General features: G+C 44.6%; 1 protein-coding gene across 1 annotated transcript; it reads right to left on the bottom strand.

Moving 5' to 3' along the window:
- Positions 1-693: 693 nt before the first annotated feature.
- RRAD (RRAD, Ras related glycolysis inhibitor and calcium channel regulator) lies at positions 694-8946 on the bottom strand. Its single transcript, XM_086947728.1, has 5 exons — positions 8815-8946; positions 6154-6513; positions 5095-5168; positions 4007-4211; positions 694-2648 (listed from the first exon to the last, which is right to left on the bottom strand). Exons 2-5 carry the CDS (start codon positions 6503-6505, stop codon positions 2371-2373), a joined length of 909 nt encoding a protein of 302 aa, XP_086803854.1. The 5' UTR covers positions 6506-6513; positions 8815-8946; the 3' UTR covers positions 694-2370.
- Positions 8947-12783: the final 3837 nt, after the last annotated feature.

Genomic DNA, 12783 nt, shown 5'->3' with positions numbered 1-12783 from the left:
TACCCACTAATTTACCCCCATCCCCGTCCACTGTTTTGCACCGCTAATGCGATGTCAGAATATGAACAGTTTTGCTGTGAAGTCTTAGTGGTACTTTAATATGCTTTTATTAGCTTAACAGGTACCAGAGAGCATTGTTATGTCCGATATAATGCAGGGAAGCCTGCAATCCCTATATAGTGCCATTTTCTCCAATTTTTCGAATTACAGTCAAGTTCTGATATCTCTTGTCTGTAAAAGAGAAATGATATACCTACTCAGCTGTAAAAACATATTACAGTTGACTTGTGTAGTAAAGCAGACTCTGCTTTTATTTGTCATGCTTACCACATGCTATCTCTTTCATATGAAGAGCAGCAAACCAATGATTTAAGTAATTTGTTGGAAGGATGATGGTGTGGCCATGTATTATATGGAATAAAATACCCTCTGCTACACAATAAAATGATATTGGAAATCACTAAGTTGTTCCATGACCTTATAAAAGGACTCAACCTTCAGCTTTCATGGGCATGAAACTCCTTGGTGACTTGTAATATCCTCATAATGTTCAACAGGGGTAGTTCATGCCACATAATATACATACACATCTAATAGTGGCTGCTCTCTCATGTGAGCTGGTAATCAAATATCATGCAATTCCTAGGAGAATGTTTGAACAAATCACAAGCAATCAGTTTTTTTTTATAATATGAATTTTAATACTGCATATGTCGCTCAATCTCTGTATACATTGTTACAGGTATAAATACATCTCTAGCTATAGGTTATATACAGTAGAGTGTGCATATTTAAAATCAATCGTATTATAAAAGCATAGTATACATCACACATAATTATATACATCACTTGCCCTGGCATTTGTAAAAATCTTTTTTGTACAGTGCAAAAATATTGTGCAGTGCTGCAATGTCCATGTCACAGAGACAGCTGCGTATCTAGAAGAGCAAATAATACTTTATTATAAAATGCGCATGTAAACAAGTATCAAATTCTTTCAATAACAGTTAACAGAAGTGCAGTCTGGGAAAACGCATTTTTTTCCTACATTTTCTACCGTATCTATTAATACCATTCCGGTGCCTAAAAATATCACTGCCTACCTTCTACTGAAAAGAAAGTACGAGCCTGCGTACAAAGCTTCAAGTTATTTCCATATGAAGTTATTTTTATACAGTGAGGGAGGATGGCGGAGGGGAGCGCGAGCACTGATCATGTGTCAGTTTCATTCATATCTTCAGATCAGCCACTTCTAAGGTAGAAGTATAGAAAGCGCCCACAGGCGTGCCGGGGGTCTATGTGCACACCTCATTGATTGGGAGCACTTGTGTGTAGCCAGCATGTTGTATAAGCAGTGGCGTAACAGTAGCCCAGCAGCCCCCGTGGTGGGGAGGGGGGGGGGGGTGAGCTCCAGGGCCCCCCTCTGGCACTGAGAACGAGTGACGGGCTCCTGGCCTGAGATCTCCTGACTGGGTCCTGAGCGTGGGGGGCACCCCTCCATGTACTTTGCAAGGGGGACCCTCTCAAGTTTCATTACGTCACTGTGTATAGGTATTTGTAGAGCACAATTCTAGCTAGAGAACAACAGAGCACTGAACAAAGGCAGGCGCCCCGACTTGCGAATCAGTGTGGTTTACTTGAAACAGGATGTTGCTGGGTGGTGCATCGGATCTCGTTGGGAGGCACTGTAACACTCCATAGAGTTCAATGGCAAGCTACAACATTGTCACTGCACATTCATCTACATTGTCAATGTGTTGGCTTCAGTGTCATAACCATATCAGGGTATCCAAGATATTTCTGCCCCCAAAGTGTATCTCCCATTGATGAACAAGGTATGTGTATTTATCCATGCTATTGATCACCTGGGGCGTGTGGTGTATGCTGAACTAGGCCATTCAAACATTGGCAGAGCAAGGGGGGGGGCGCAGTACCCCCATGTGGCATGTGTTTTCGTGGGCAGCGGCCTCCCCACCAGCTCTTACCTGCGGCTATTGCGGGGTGGCAAACAGGAATCGCCAGCACCCCCCCCCCCACCCCATCGCTCTTACATGCACCGCCACGGGCGGCAAACGCAGGGACCGCCATGGGCAGCCAAAGGTCTAGCTACACCACTGCTACTCAAATGTATCATAATAGAATCACTTCATGTACTTCAGACAGAGATTGTCAAATCATTAACCGCTGAATCACACTCCTTGTTGCACCATTCCAGTCTTGCTTGTGAACATTAAGGCATAAAAGAGAAATTCGAAGGGCGTGCCCTGCTTGTGGTATTGTCCTCCTCACTAGTCACCCGCTTCCTCTCCCGGAGTCCACATAGTCCCTGCAGCCATACGGCTGAACTGAACCTGGTCCTGTTCTCAGAAGTTAGAGCACAGACAGATCGTGGCATGACTTGGATTTCTGCTTGAACGCCATCTTTTTGTTGTTTTTTGCCACAATCTTTCCTAGGAACCGCCTGGCCTTCTTGCTAATACTTTCCCGCCGTTTGCAGCTGGCCATGCGCCTTGCGTTGTCTTCTTTGCTGTCCTTGCGGAGTCTGATCTGTCGGACAATGCCCTCAAACAGGTCCTTAACATTATGGTGAAGGGCGGCTGATGTCTCGATGAACTTGCAGTCAAACACTACCGCACAGGCCCGGCCCTCTGGAAAGAGAAGGAAAATGGCCGTCACAACAGGGTATCAGCTAGAACATACTCTTGACACCACAACATACTTTGCATCAGTTAGACTATCGTCTGACTTAAATATATTGGTGTGAAAAAGTAGTCAATGTCCCGCGGGAGCTCCAGACACTCACAAAGTGAAAAATAGGTGTCATGCAGGTGCCTCAGTCACTGCTTGTCTCATAATCAGTGAAGCTAGCTGCTATGATTATACTATATTCAAGAGATATAAGTATATTGTTGACGTCAGCATATCTCATTTGTATTTGTTGAGCTTTCCAATGACCCTTCCTTTAACAGTAATGATGACAAACTTGTGAATCAGGTCATGTAGGTTTTGGCAAACAGGGTTGCCATGGGCAAACATGCATACAAGTTTGATGGAGTGACACAGCAGCTTGGATGCCAACATTTGGGAGGGGCTGGGGTACAGCAGCGTAGTTACCCCTTGTTCTTCAGGTGTAGTGACACTGGGATCCAGAGCCCCGAGGAGCCTATTGAACCTTAATAATTGCTGTAGCAATCAAAGGGACCGTTTCCCTTGCTTGCAGCAGTACCCATGACATCCATGCTACACTACTGCTGGGTACCGCTTTGTCAGGTAGGAGGCAGGGCCATAATCTAGAGAAGGAGCACAACCCTTCCTGATATTTTCACACTCACTTTCCCAGACTTCGTTTATGTGTCTGTGTTTTTTTTGCCAATCACTCTCTCAGCCCTTCCCCCTTTAGCCATGCTTTTAATATTCAATTTACCCAAAGTTTCAGTAAATTTCGACAATGCAGGAAGTGCACAATCAATGCAAGTTGGTCGACCATGAACACTGTCAACCATGAAACTGAGGGCCAGATGTAGGTAATTCCTATTTATTGACTCTTAAATACCGAATTTTACCGATTCAGTATTTAAGTCGGTAAATAGGAAGGGGGCAGATGTAGGTAATTCTAATTTTAAAATTACCGAATCTGTATGATTCGGTATTTACCGATTCGGTAAATACCGAATCGGTATTGCCCATTGATTCCTATGGGCCATGAAGCCCATAAGAATAAATGGGAAATACCGATTCGGTATTTACCGAATCAGTAAATACCGAATCCTGCAAGGGTGCAGGGGGTGTCACTTTGACACCCTCTAGCACCCCAAGTACAGGCTTGTGTGCCATGTGGCACACATACATGCCCTAAGGGCATGTCTGTGTGTCACATGGCACAGGTGTACATGCACAAATGTGCATGTACACCTGAATTCCATACCACTTCTCATCTAGGGCACACCGCCATTCTTTAACGATGCAGAAATACAATCATATAATTGGTTTCGGAACGGTTTCTTACCTTCCACAGACACTTCTCGTGATCTCACCAGATCACTCTTGTTCCCAACGAGGATGATTGGAATGTCTTCGCTCTGCCGTGCTCTCCTCAGCTGGATCCTCAGCTCCGAGGCCTTCTCAAAGCTGGACTTGTCGGTCACAGAGTACACAATGATGTAGGCGTCCCCCATTTTCATGCATTGATTCTGAAGCCAGTGGGTCTCGTCCTAAATTGAAATGAATTGATCAATTTATTCTTCTGAGCTGCCTGGAAGCATCGCTGGCTCTAAACGCAGAATGATTTACGCAGCTCTATTTTTATCCTGGACCTCTGGCAGCGCAGGGAGAGGGCATTAGACAATGACTCTGCTTATTTCAGTTTCTGAACGACTTTCCAATTTCACTCTATGATCCCCTGGAAAGCGGAGTTTGGAAAGGGACGGTTTTGCGCATGAGAACGTCATCAAATACGCAACATCTATCTATAGTTCATTTTACAAAAAGGCAGTGATAGGGTCTGTTTGCGAACGACTTTGCTGCTATCCCATGACTACTGACATTAGTCATTTCAAGCGATAGTCATCACTGAGGCTATTTATTGACATGTTGAAAATTCCCATTCAAATACGCTAAGTGCCTGTTGAGATGCAGGGCAGGAAACACAGCCTAAAAATACATTGTGATAAGGCTGATGTTAAACAGCAAACCCCACCAGTTAGTAGGTCCCACCGCATGATGCAGGGTCCTGTAGGATTGTGAATGCAGGGACCAATGCTATGGTAAGGAGATTGGAAGCAGGGGTATTGGGTTTGTCCATTGGAAGGCAATGAAGGTTACAGGGATCTGACATCTAATCCTAGCTTCCCGACTTGAGCAAACGCTTGTGATCCTGGTCAAATTATTATCCTTCCCACCCTCCCCCAGGGACCTCAGCTTCCTTATTTTTTACAACATATAATGCTTGAAAACAGATAATCCCAAGTATTAAATGCTATGGCAACCTCAAAATAAGGCATTATGGGACGTGCGCAGACCTGTGCTGATTCAGCAACACATCTTCCTACCAACGCAAGCGCAGCCTTAAAGAACTGCAGGCAGAAAACTACATACCTGCTCCCATATGTCGAACACAAGAAGGCACGCTTCCTCGTCATCCACCACCACCGACCTGTCATATGTATTCCCTAGAGGAGAAAGATAAAACCAAGTTAGTCTTCCTGCATTTACAAACCACACTGCAGCAAAGACAAGATAACCTTGTTGAGAAAGCAGAGTTCTAAGAGGTCCAAGAATATTCACGCCCAATTGTGGAGTGTCTTTGTAGCCCTAAAATCACCCCAAGGCGCTTACTGTATGGTGTATATAAACTATATCGTATGCATATGTGTAATACATAGTACAATAAGATGTAGCACAGATTAAGATATCAATGCTATAGCAGGGGCATTCAACCATTTAACCCCAAGAAGGGAAAACTTCATTTTACACTCTTTTTTCAAAAACACAACAGGACTTTGGTGTAGGTGATAGATAGATATATATATATATATATATATATATATATATATATATATATATATATATATTATATTGAAAAAAAACATTGGCTCCTCTATTCGCCCACAGTGAAGGGTTATAATGTGGGTCTAGTATTGATAAAAGTTAGAGGTGTGGTGCAGCAGCCAGGGCACCCGACTCCGGAGCACAGGGTTCAGGGTTTGAGCCCCTGGCTCTGGCGGCAGTTCAGCACCATGCGACCCTGGGCAATAGCGCTCTTAATTTCCACGGCAGCCCCCAGCGCCTTGAGACCCATAAGGGTGAGTAGTTTGCGCTTTACAAATATGGATTTTTATTTAAAAAAAGACAGATATTGGGAATAACTATGCATTTTCCATTTAATAAAACTGTGGGTTTTTGTGGTGACCCCATATCAAAATAAATGATCCCTCTTAATCATTAGTAGAGATTCAACCTGGATAATATGTATATAAAATATATACTTGGATAATGTGTATATAAAATATATACTTTTGAGCAGGGGCATATCTTCCAGCTCCGTCTCTCATGAAAATATGTCTAAATTTAGGTTCAACTAGATAAATCTACTGGATATGATATTGACCTAGGAGCAAACAGACACATTATTTTACGATTAACAGTGATCCTTACCTGCTTCTTCGATGTCGTGGGAGTCCTCGATTCCACCGAAGATCCTGGCCAGGCAGGACTTGCCCACACCATGCTCGCCAAGGAGGATCACCTTGTAGACCGGGTCCTCAGAGTCGCTGCTGGAGGAGATGACGGAGTCCGAGGAGCCGGAGGCCCAGCTCTCCCGGTGCTCCTCTTCCGGATTGTAGGAGGTGCATCGTATCAGGTTGGATGGGCTGTTAGGGCTGGTGGCCTGCAGCTCCTTCTCATCAACAGGCATGCTCCGCCGGTGGAGCTGCTGGTGGACGGACAAGGGCATGCTGCCGCGGCGCTTGTCAATGTTCTTCAGCTTGCTGCCTCGGTTCAGTGTCATTTATTAGGCTGCAGGGGGAAGAAAATACAACATTGAATACAAAATAGACACAGAAAACGGCCACTGCCTAGTGGCTAAACGTTCAAGTGTGGAGTCCGGAGACACGAGGCCTTCTCCTAGCTTCCCCACTTGGCCAAACTGTGTGATACAAGGCGAATCACTTCATCTTCCAAAACCTGTTTCCCTACTTGACCAACCGAGGGAAGGTAGAAGAGGGGGCCAACATGCAATTTTAAGAGCAGCTCAAAAACTGTACAAATTCAAGTAGACGCTCTGGTCAAGAATTTTCTTTTTTTTTAAGAAAAAACGGTTTAATAAATATTCTAAATAAGGTCAGATTATGTGAGCATCCCTCCCAAGTAATAACTAAGAATTCAGCTTCCGGGTAAGCGCATAAGCAACTGCCCACTCGAAGTATCTTCAACCTAACTGCCTGGAAAAGGATGAACACATCTCTGTGTGTGCACTGCTGGACTCAAAATCTAAATTTGTAAACATGCAGATTATCAGGGCTCGAGAGGGATTACTAGCACAAGCATATACAGGCTCTGTGCCTTTTTCACTCTCAACCATTCAATTCCGCTCTATCATCCACAGCAAAGACATATTTATGCAACCCTTCCTAGAGCTGGGCTGCCTCTACTCAACGCCAGTAATGGGTGGACATGCGTGTCCCTGCCTTACGTCAACGCGCACGGGACGGATGGATGGCACCAGAGTGAAAGCGCAGAGCCTGCCCATGAAGCTGCCGTTCCTCGATCTACGCTCGCTGACCTCGGCTGATTCCCTTGTAAACACATCGAGTGCCAGTGTCAAACTCGAGGGGTGGGGGCGGGGTTCACCTCGAGTAACAAAAGCGGCCTGGGAGTGTTTTAAAGCGTGCCAGCGCCCTGCAAGGTGTTACACGACTGGCTAGTGAGTCACCCCACTGATGCTGGCCTAAGGGTCCTGTACCCCCTCTTATCTTAATGAACGCGGAAAGGGAGTAGCGATGGTACTGCGAAATTCGAGCATCCTAGAAGCAGGGCTTGAAATGGGCAAATAGAAGTGCAGGCACTCTGTATCAGACAGAGTAACTGCTTGTTTCCTGAGAAGTGCCGGTACTCTCCAATTAAATGTATTATTCTCCATAGAGAAGTGCAGGCACTCTTCCTCTCAAAATAGAAAAGTGCCGGTACTCGGTTCCGGACCACTTAAAGCACTGCATAGAAGGGGATGAGAAAAGCACTGTGCGAAATACATACGACATGAATATCGACTGGCCATGGCACAGAAAAATGGCTTTATTTACTGTACTCGGAAATGCCAAGGAGTTTGACCTGAAAGGTCCTAAAATTGAGAGACCTGATGGTGAACCAGCGCTATACAAGAACCAATTAACATAACAACATTAGAAGCGTAGAGCTGCATGTTATTAAACACCGGTCAGGGCAGGACGGCGCACGGCTCATGGACTCTCCGACCAGCTGCTTGGGTATCCCAGAGCACTTCTGAGGGAAACCCCCTTAGCCACCACTGGGGACTGGCTATCTCACTTCATTATTCCATACTGAACCCGAGGGGGGTGCCGGGTGCGGCGTAGGATCAATGCAAGCACTGCGCACGGGGCATCCCCACTTACCCACCCCCGCAACCCACACACTATCGATCCAAAGCTCCTGACATCGCATCACGAAAAGTAGTTTGTGAAAAAATCTGGAGAGTTAAATCTTTTTTTTAAAACGCCTATACTAGTGGCCAAATTGTGCCATAGAGCGCCCGATGGTTGGACGTATAATCTCTCCTCATTTGAACACGTTCTGTGATCCTGGGCAACTGAACCCGCTGAGTTTACCTCAGTCCCACAAGCTGACAACATTGGGAATGCGCAGACGTCTGCTATTGATCAGTACTACACTCCAAAATAAAACTAAGACTCGCATTCAATTGGATGTGCTGTTTACGCACATCTTCAAAGAGCCAAGTTGGGGACTTTACGCAATACCTCACAACTGCCGCCAGAAACATGTCAGGGCACTTTAAGGAGGATAGTAAAGTCTTCAATAAAAATCAGTTACTCTTGGACCGAAGGATCCGACTTCTGATCCCGTCTTCCCTTTGTCAGCATTGTGTGACCCTCTACAAATCACATTTTCTCTTCGGATCTGGTTATTACGACATGAGCGCTTCATCAGAAAAGCCTCACCTTAAGTATGCATATCGAAAACATAACCCTTCGCTTCCGCGGACGGCGAAGCCACCTCAGGAAGATGCTGAGCATCCCACCCTCCGTACATCCCTGCAAGCGCACGTGCATCCTTTGAACTCACCTCTGGTCCTTCCTCCGCCGGTCCCTACAAGCGATCTCAGTGTGCAGAGCTCGTGCAGCAGAGAGTCCCAGGCGCGGATGTGACGCGGCTCCACTGACACCTGTTATCCTTCCCAGAGAGAGTTGGTTCTGCTCTAGTGCCTGCTCCTCTGCCTCTTATGTACGTCCCGGGCAGCCCCTCGGAGTGACGTCACCACCGGCCCCGCCCCCTCCTGGATCTCCCCGGCGGGGCGGGCAGAGCCCTGGCACGCGGCTTACTCAGTGCACTTGTCTTGTAAAAGCCAAAGGCATCTGGAAATCACGGCGTTGGATTCTCTAAATAGGACTGCTGGATGGCCGGCGCGTGTTACTATGAACTCCCTGAACTGATGATCAAGAGCCGTTTACTAGAACGCCTGGATTTACTCCTAACTGTAAACTTGGCACAGAGAGATTCACATGCCCCCGCCGTCTAGAGACCCTACCCTAGCTTCCTCACTACCTTGGTGTTGCTTATTTTAGATTGGAACTAAAATGTCATTGAGGGCAATGTGATAACACTGTACTGTAATTCCATTATAGCGCTCTTTGCTCTTGAAGAGTTGATGGAACGCTTTGCAGAAGGATGCAGAGAAGGACTACAAACAGAACTTGTTGATGTAACTATGCACTTCTGCCGAACCATTTTGCGGTGACATTTGCACTGATTACAAGTGTAAAAATTAGCTTTGCACAGAGCGATCAGTGCAAAAACTCTAGTGGTGCAGATGCCGTTTCGGGACTGTGGCAACATTGCCTGTCACTAGCTCAAACTTGCCTGCTGCTGCAACTGTAACACAGAAAAAAACAGAAGTTATCAGTAAGCAAATAAATGGGGCTTTTTTTTAAATAAACATAGACGAATAACAGGCTTAATTGGCCACATGATCTGAAAGAGGAACTTTCAAGTGGCAGTGACACTACCACAGTAGGAACATTAAGCACTAAACTATTTTCTCAGGTCTATTTGCTGGTTAAATTAATCTGATGGAAAGATGGCTTAGAGGTTAAGGTATCTGCTGCAGAGATCTATGTGTATCCAAAAACTCTCAGGGTGTAGTACTGTTGAGTTAGCAAATGCACTTGTCACACAGACAGTGGTGTTTCTAGAAGTAAACCCTTAGGGGGCATATTTTGAGTCATAGACAAAACTACTTACAGCTTATGCACACACAATTCACAAAAAACTAAGATTAAAATGTTATAGTTAGGTATGAAGACACGAACATAGCTTATGTTAAAAAAAAACCGTGAAAACCATGGAAAAAAGCAAAGGCTAAAGCTACCTTAAAGTTAGGTAACAAAGTCACACATAATGTAACATTTTAAACCTAAACAACCCCACTGAAATTCAACAGTTACAGTTTAGAGAGCTAACTATAATTTGGGCCCTGCCATGCACCCCTTGTGACCTGGCTTATGCCCAGAAACATCACTCATGACATGTTCAATGACATCATTGATTTCATCGCTGATTTTATTTATTTATTTATTTATTTATAGTCTTGTTTCGCGCCTGAATCAGCCCCGAAGGGGTATCTCTGCGCGTAGCTTCTGCATGAGTTGAGCAAACTGTAGTGAGGAGGATATCAGAGAGAGTGGCCAGATTATTCGTGTGCGAACAGATGAGTTTTTAGTTTTTTTCTAAAGGAATAAAGGTTAGGGATTTGTCTCATCTGGGGTGGAAGAGAGTTCCACAACAAGGGGCCTTTAAGGGAGGGTGCTCGCCCCCCCTGTCTCGCTCTGGAAACTTTAGGCACATGCAGTAGCATGGTGTTGCTGGAGCGCAGAGCACGTCCTGGAGAATAGGGAAGAAAAATCTCTTTAAATATTTGGGACCAGACCCATATATGCACTTGTGCATAATGCAGCAGATTTTGAAGTTTATTCGCTGTTGCACTGGGAGCCAATGAAGGTGGGAGAGATGACACATCAATTGACATAATTAGATACTTCACATACAACATCATAACATGAATGCTACAGTTTGCAATAGATCTTTCGTACTTGAAGATGCTGGGCAAAGTATATGTAGACTACATTTTCTATAGCCTCTTCACTGGTAATGGATGTAACCTTTTGCAATATACAGACATGGCAACCAATTTGTATGCATTCATATTTAGGAGATAGTATGATTATTTTCCTGCTATTCACCTGCATAATGAGCTTAATGAATTTGTAAATGATTAATGTAATCACTCATTTATTGAACCATAAATACTGCTTAAAAGAAGGTTTAGTAATTATTTTAAGGAACTGAATTTGAAAAATATCTCAGAGATAGTATTATTATAAGTCAAAAGGCAGCTGACTGAATAGGGAGCAGGGTCAAACAGGGAGCTGGCGTGGCTAAGTCTTTAGTGAGAAAGGAATTTGTTGGATAAGAATTTTTGTACTTCTTTTTTGAAAAGGGATGAGGATGGGGTACATCTAATATCAGTGGGGAGAGAGTTCCAGATATTAGGGGCCATTGCAGTGAAGGAACAGTAGTAGGTTTTCTTCTTCTTGAAATGTTGTGGTTTGAGCAGTAAGGAGCTCGTACTTCTGGAGGATCTGTTCCCACCTGAAAAGGTCAGTTTGTGGGACAGGTAGGAAGGGATGTTGTGGTGCGGTGCTTTATGAGTCATGCAAGCAGTTTTGAGATGCATCCTGGTCTCAAGTGACAACCAATTCAGAGCACTTAGGTCAGGGGTGATGTGATCCCTTTTTTTAGATCCTGTGAGGAGCTTGCCTGCTGAATTAAGAGTGGCCTTAAGAGGAGCAAGTGAGGTTTATGGGAGGCCCACAAGGGTAGCGCTATCATAGTCCAGTTTCGGAATCATAATTCCTGAGTCGCAGTTAAGAGGTCAGCCGCAGGGCGGAAAGGTTTTACAGGCACAAGCATCAACCATTTTTGCGAGCGCAAAAAGTGCGATTTGCAAAAATCGTCTGCGCCTGCAAAAAAGGCATTTGCGATGCACCAAGGTTCAAAGGCACTCGCAATTTGAGAATTCGCAATTCATTGTGATTTCTCAAATTGCGACAGCATTTCAGGAATCACAATTTGCGATTCCGTAAATGCAATGCACGAACCACTTAGGAATAGTGATTTTGCTACTAGGGGGGTGCAAATTACCATCAAGTTGAACTTGATGGTAATTTGCAAACACTTTGAAAAATGCACTAAAGCAATTTATCAAAGTTGTAGGTAACATACACACTTGCCCTTGGGACATGTGTGTGCACACCTTGTTTCACAGAGCAATTTCAGGGGTGCAACATGGTGTCCTTTTGACACCCGTGCACCCTTGAAATTGCATTCGCAATTTGCGAGTACCTATTGGTACTCGCAAATTGCGCATGCAATCTCCCATTCATTCCTATGGGCCTGTAGACCCTTAGGAATGAATGGGAAGGCATTCCTTAATTGCGACTCGCAATTTGCGAGTCGCAATTAAGGAATGTTTGGGTGTTGCTAATTTTTTAGCGATTCCTACATGCATAGGCTTTTGCAATTCCTTAATTGCGATTCCTTAATATTTGCAATTAAGGAATCGCAAAATCCAACATTAATGCATTAGTTTTCTGAATAAATGCAGTGAATGGTTGGCTCCTCTGGTGATGGCGCTGATGTGTTTATGCATGGAGAAATCTTTGTCTGTGGTGAAACCTAGAGAGTCGACAATGTGTGGGTGCAGTTTAAGGCAGAGAGAAGGAGCATCCATTCTTTGAGGTTAGAGGTGGGAGGAGTGGTCAGTAAGAATTCGGTTTTAAGGGCAATGAGTTTGAGGTGACTGCGAGTCTGCCATTGCTGTGTTAATATTAGGGTGTTATTGAGTGTGGGGATGTCCTCACGTTCGCAGCACCTGCTGTTGTTTTTTTTGTATATAATCAGTTGGTCGCTTGTTTGAATCATCATAACTTATCTTAGAGACTTAATGTGCCTTCTGTAGAGCACTACATATAACAT

Source organism: Lissotriton vulgaris, chromosome 12 (genome assembly GCF_964263255.1).
Source record: "Lissotriton vulgaris chromosome 12, aLisVul1.2, whole genome shotgun sequence".
In the NCBI taxonomy this organism is placed as follows: domain Eukaryota; kingdom Metazoa; phylum Chordata; class Amphibia; order Caudata; family Salamandridae; genus Lissotriton; species Lissotriton vulgaris.
Note: the sequence above shows the minus strand (reverse complement) of the source record. Positions and strands in the feature narration are given on the sequence as shown.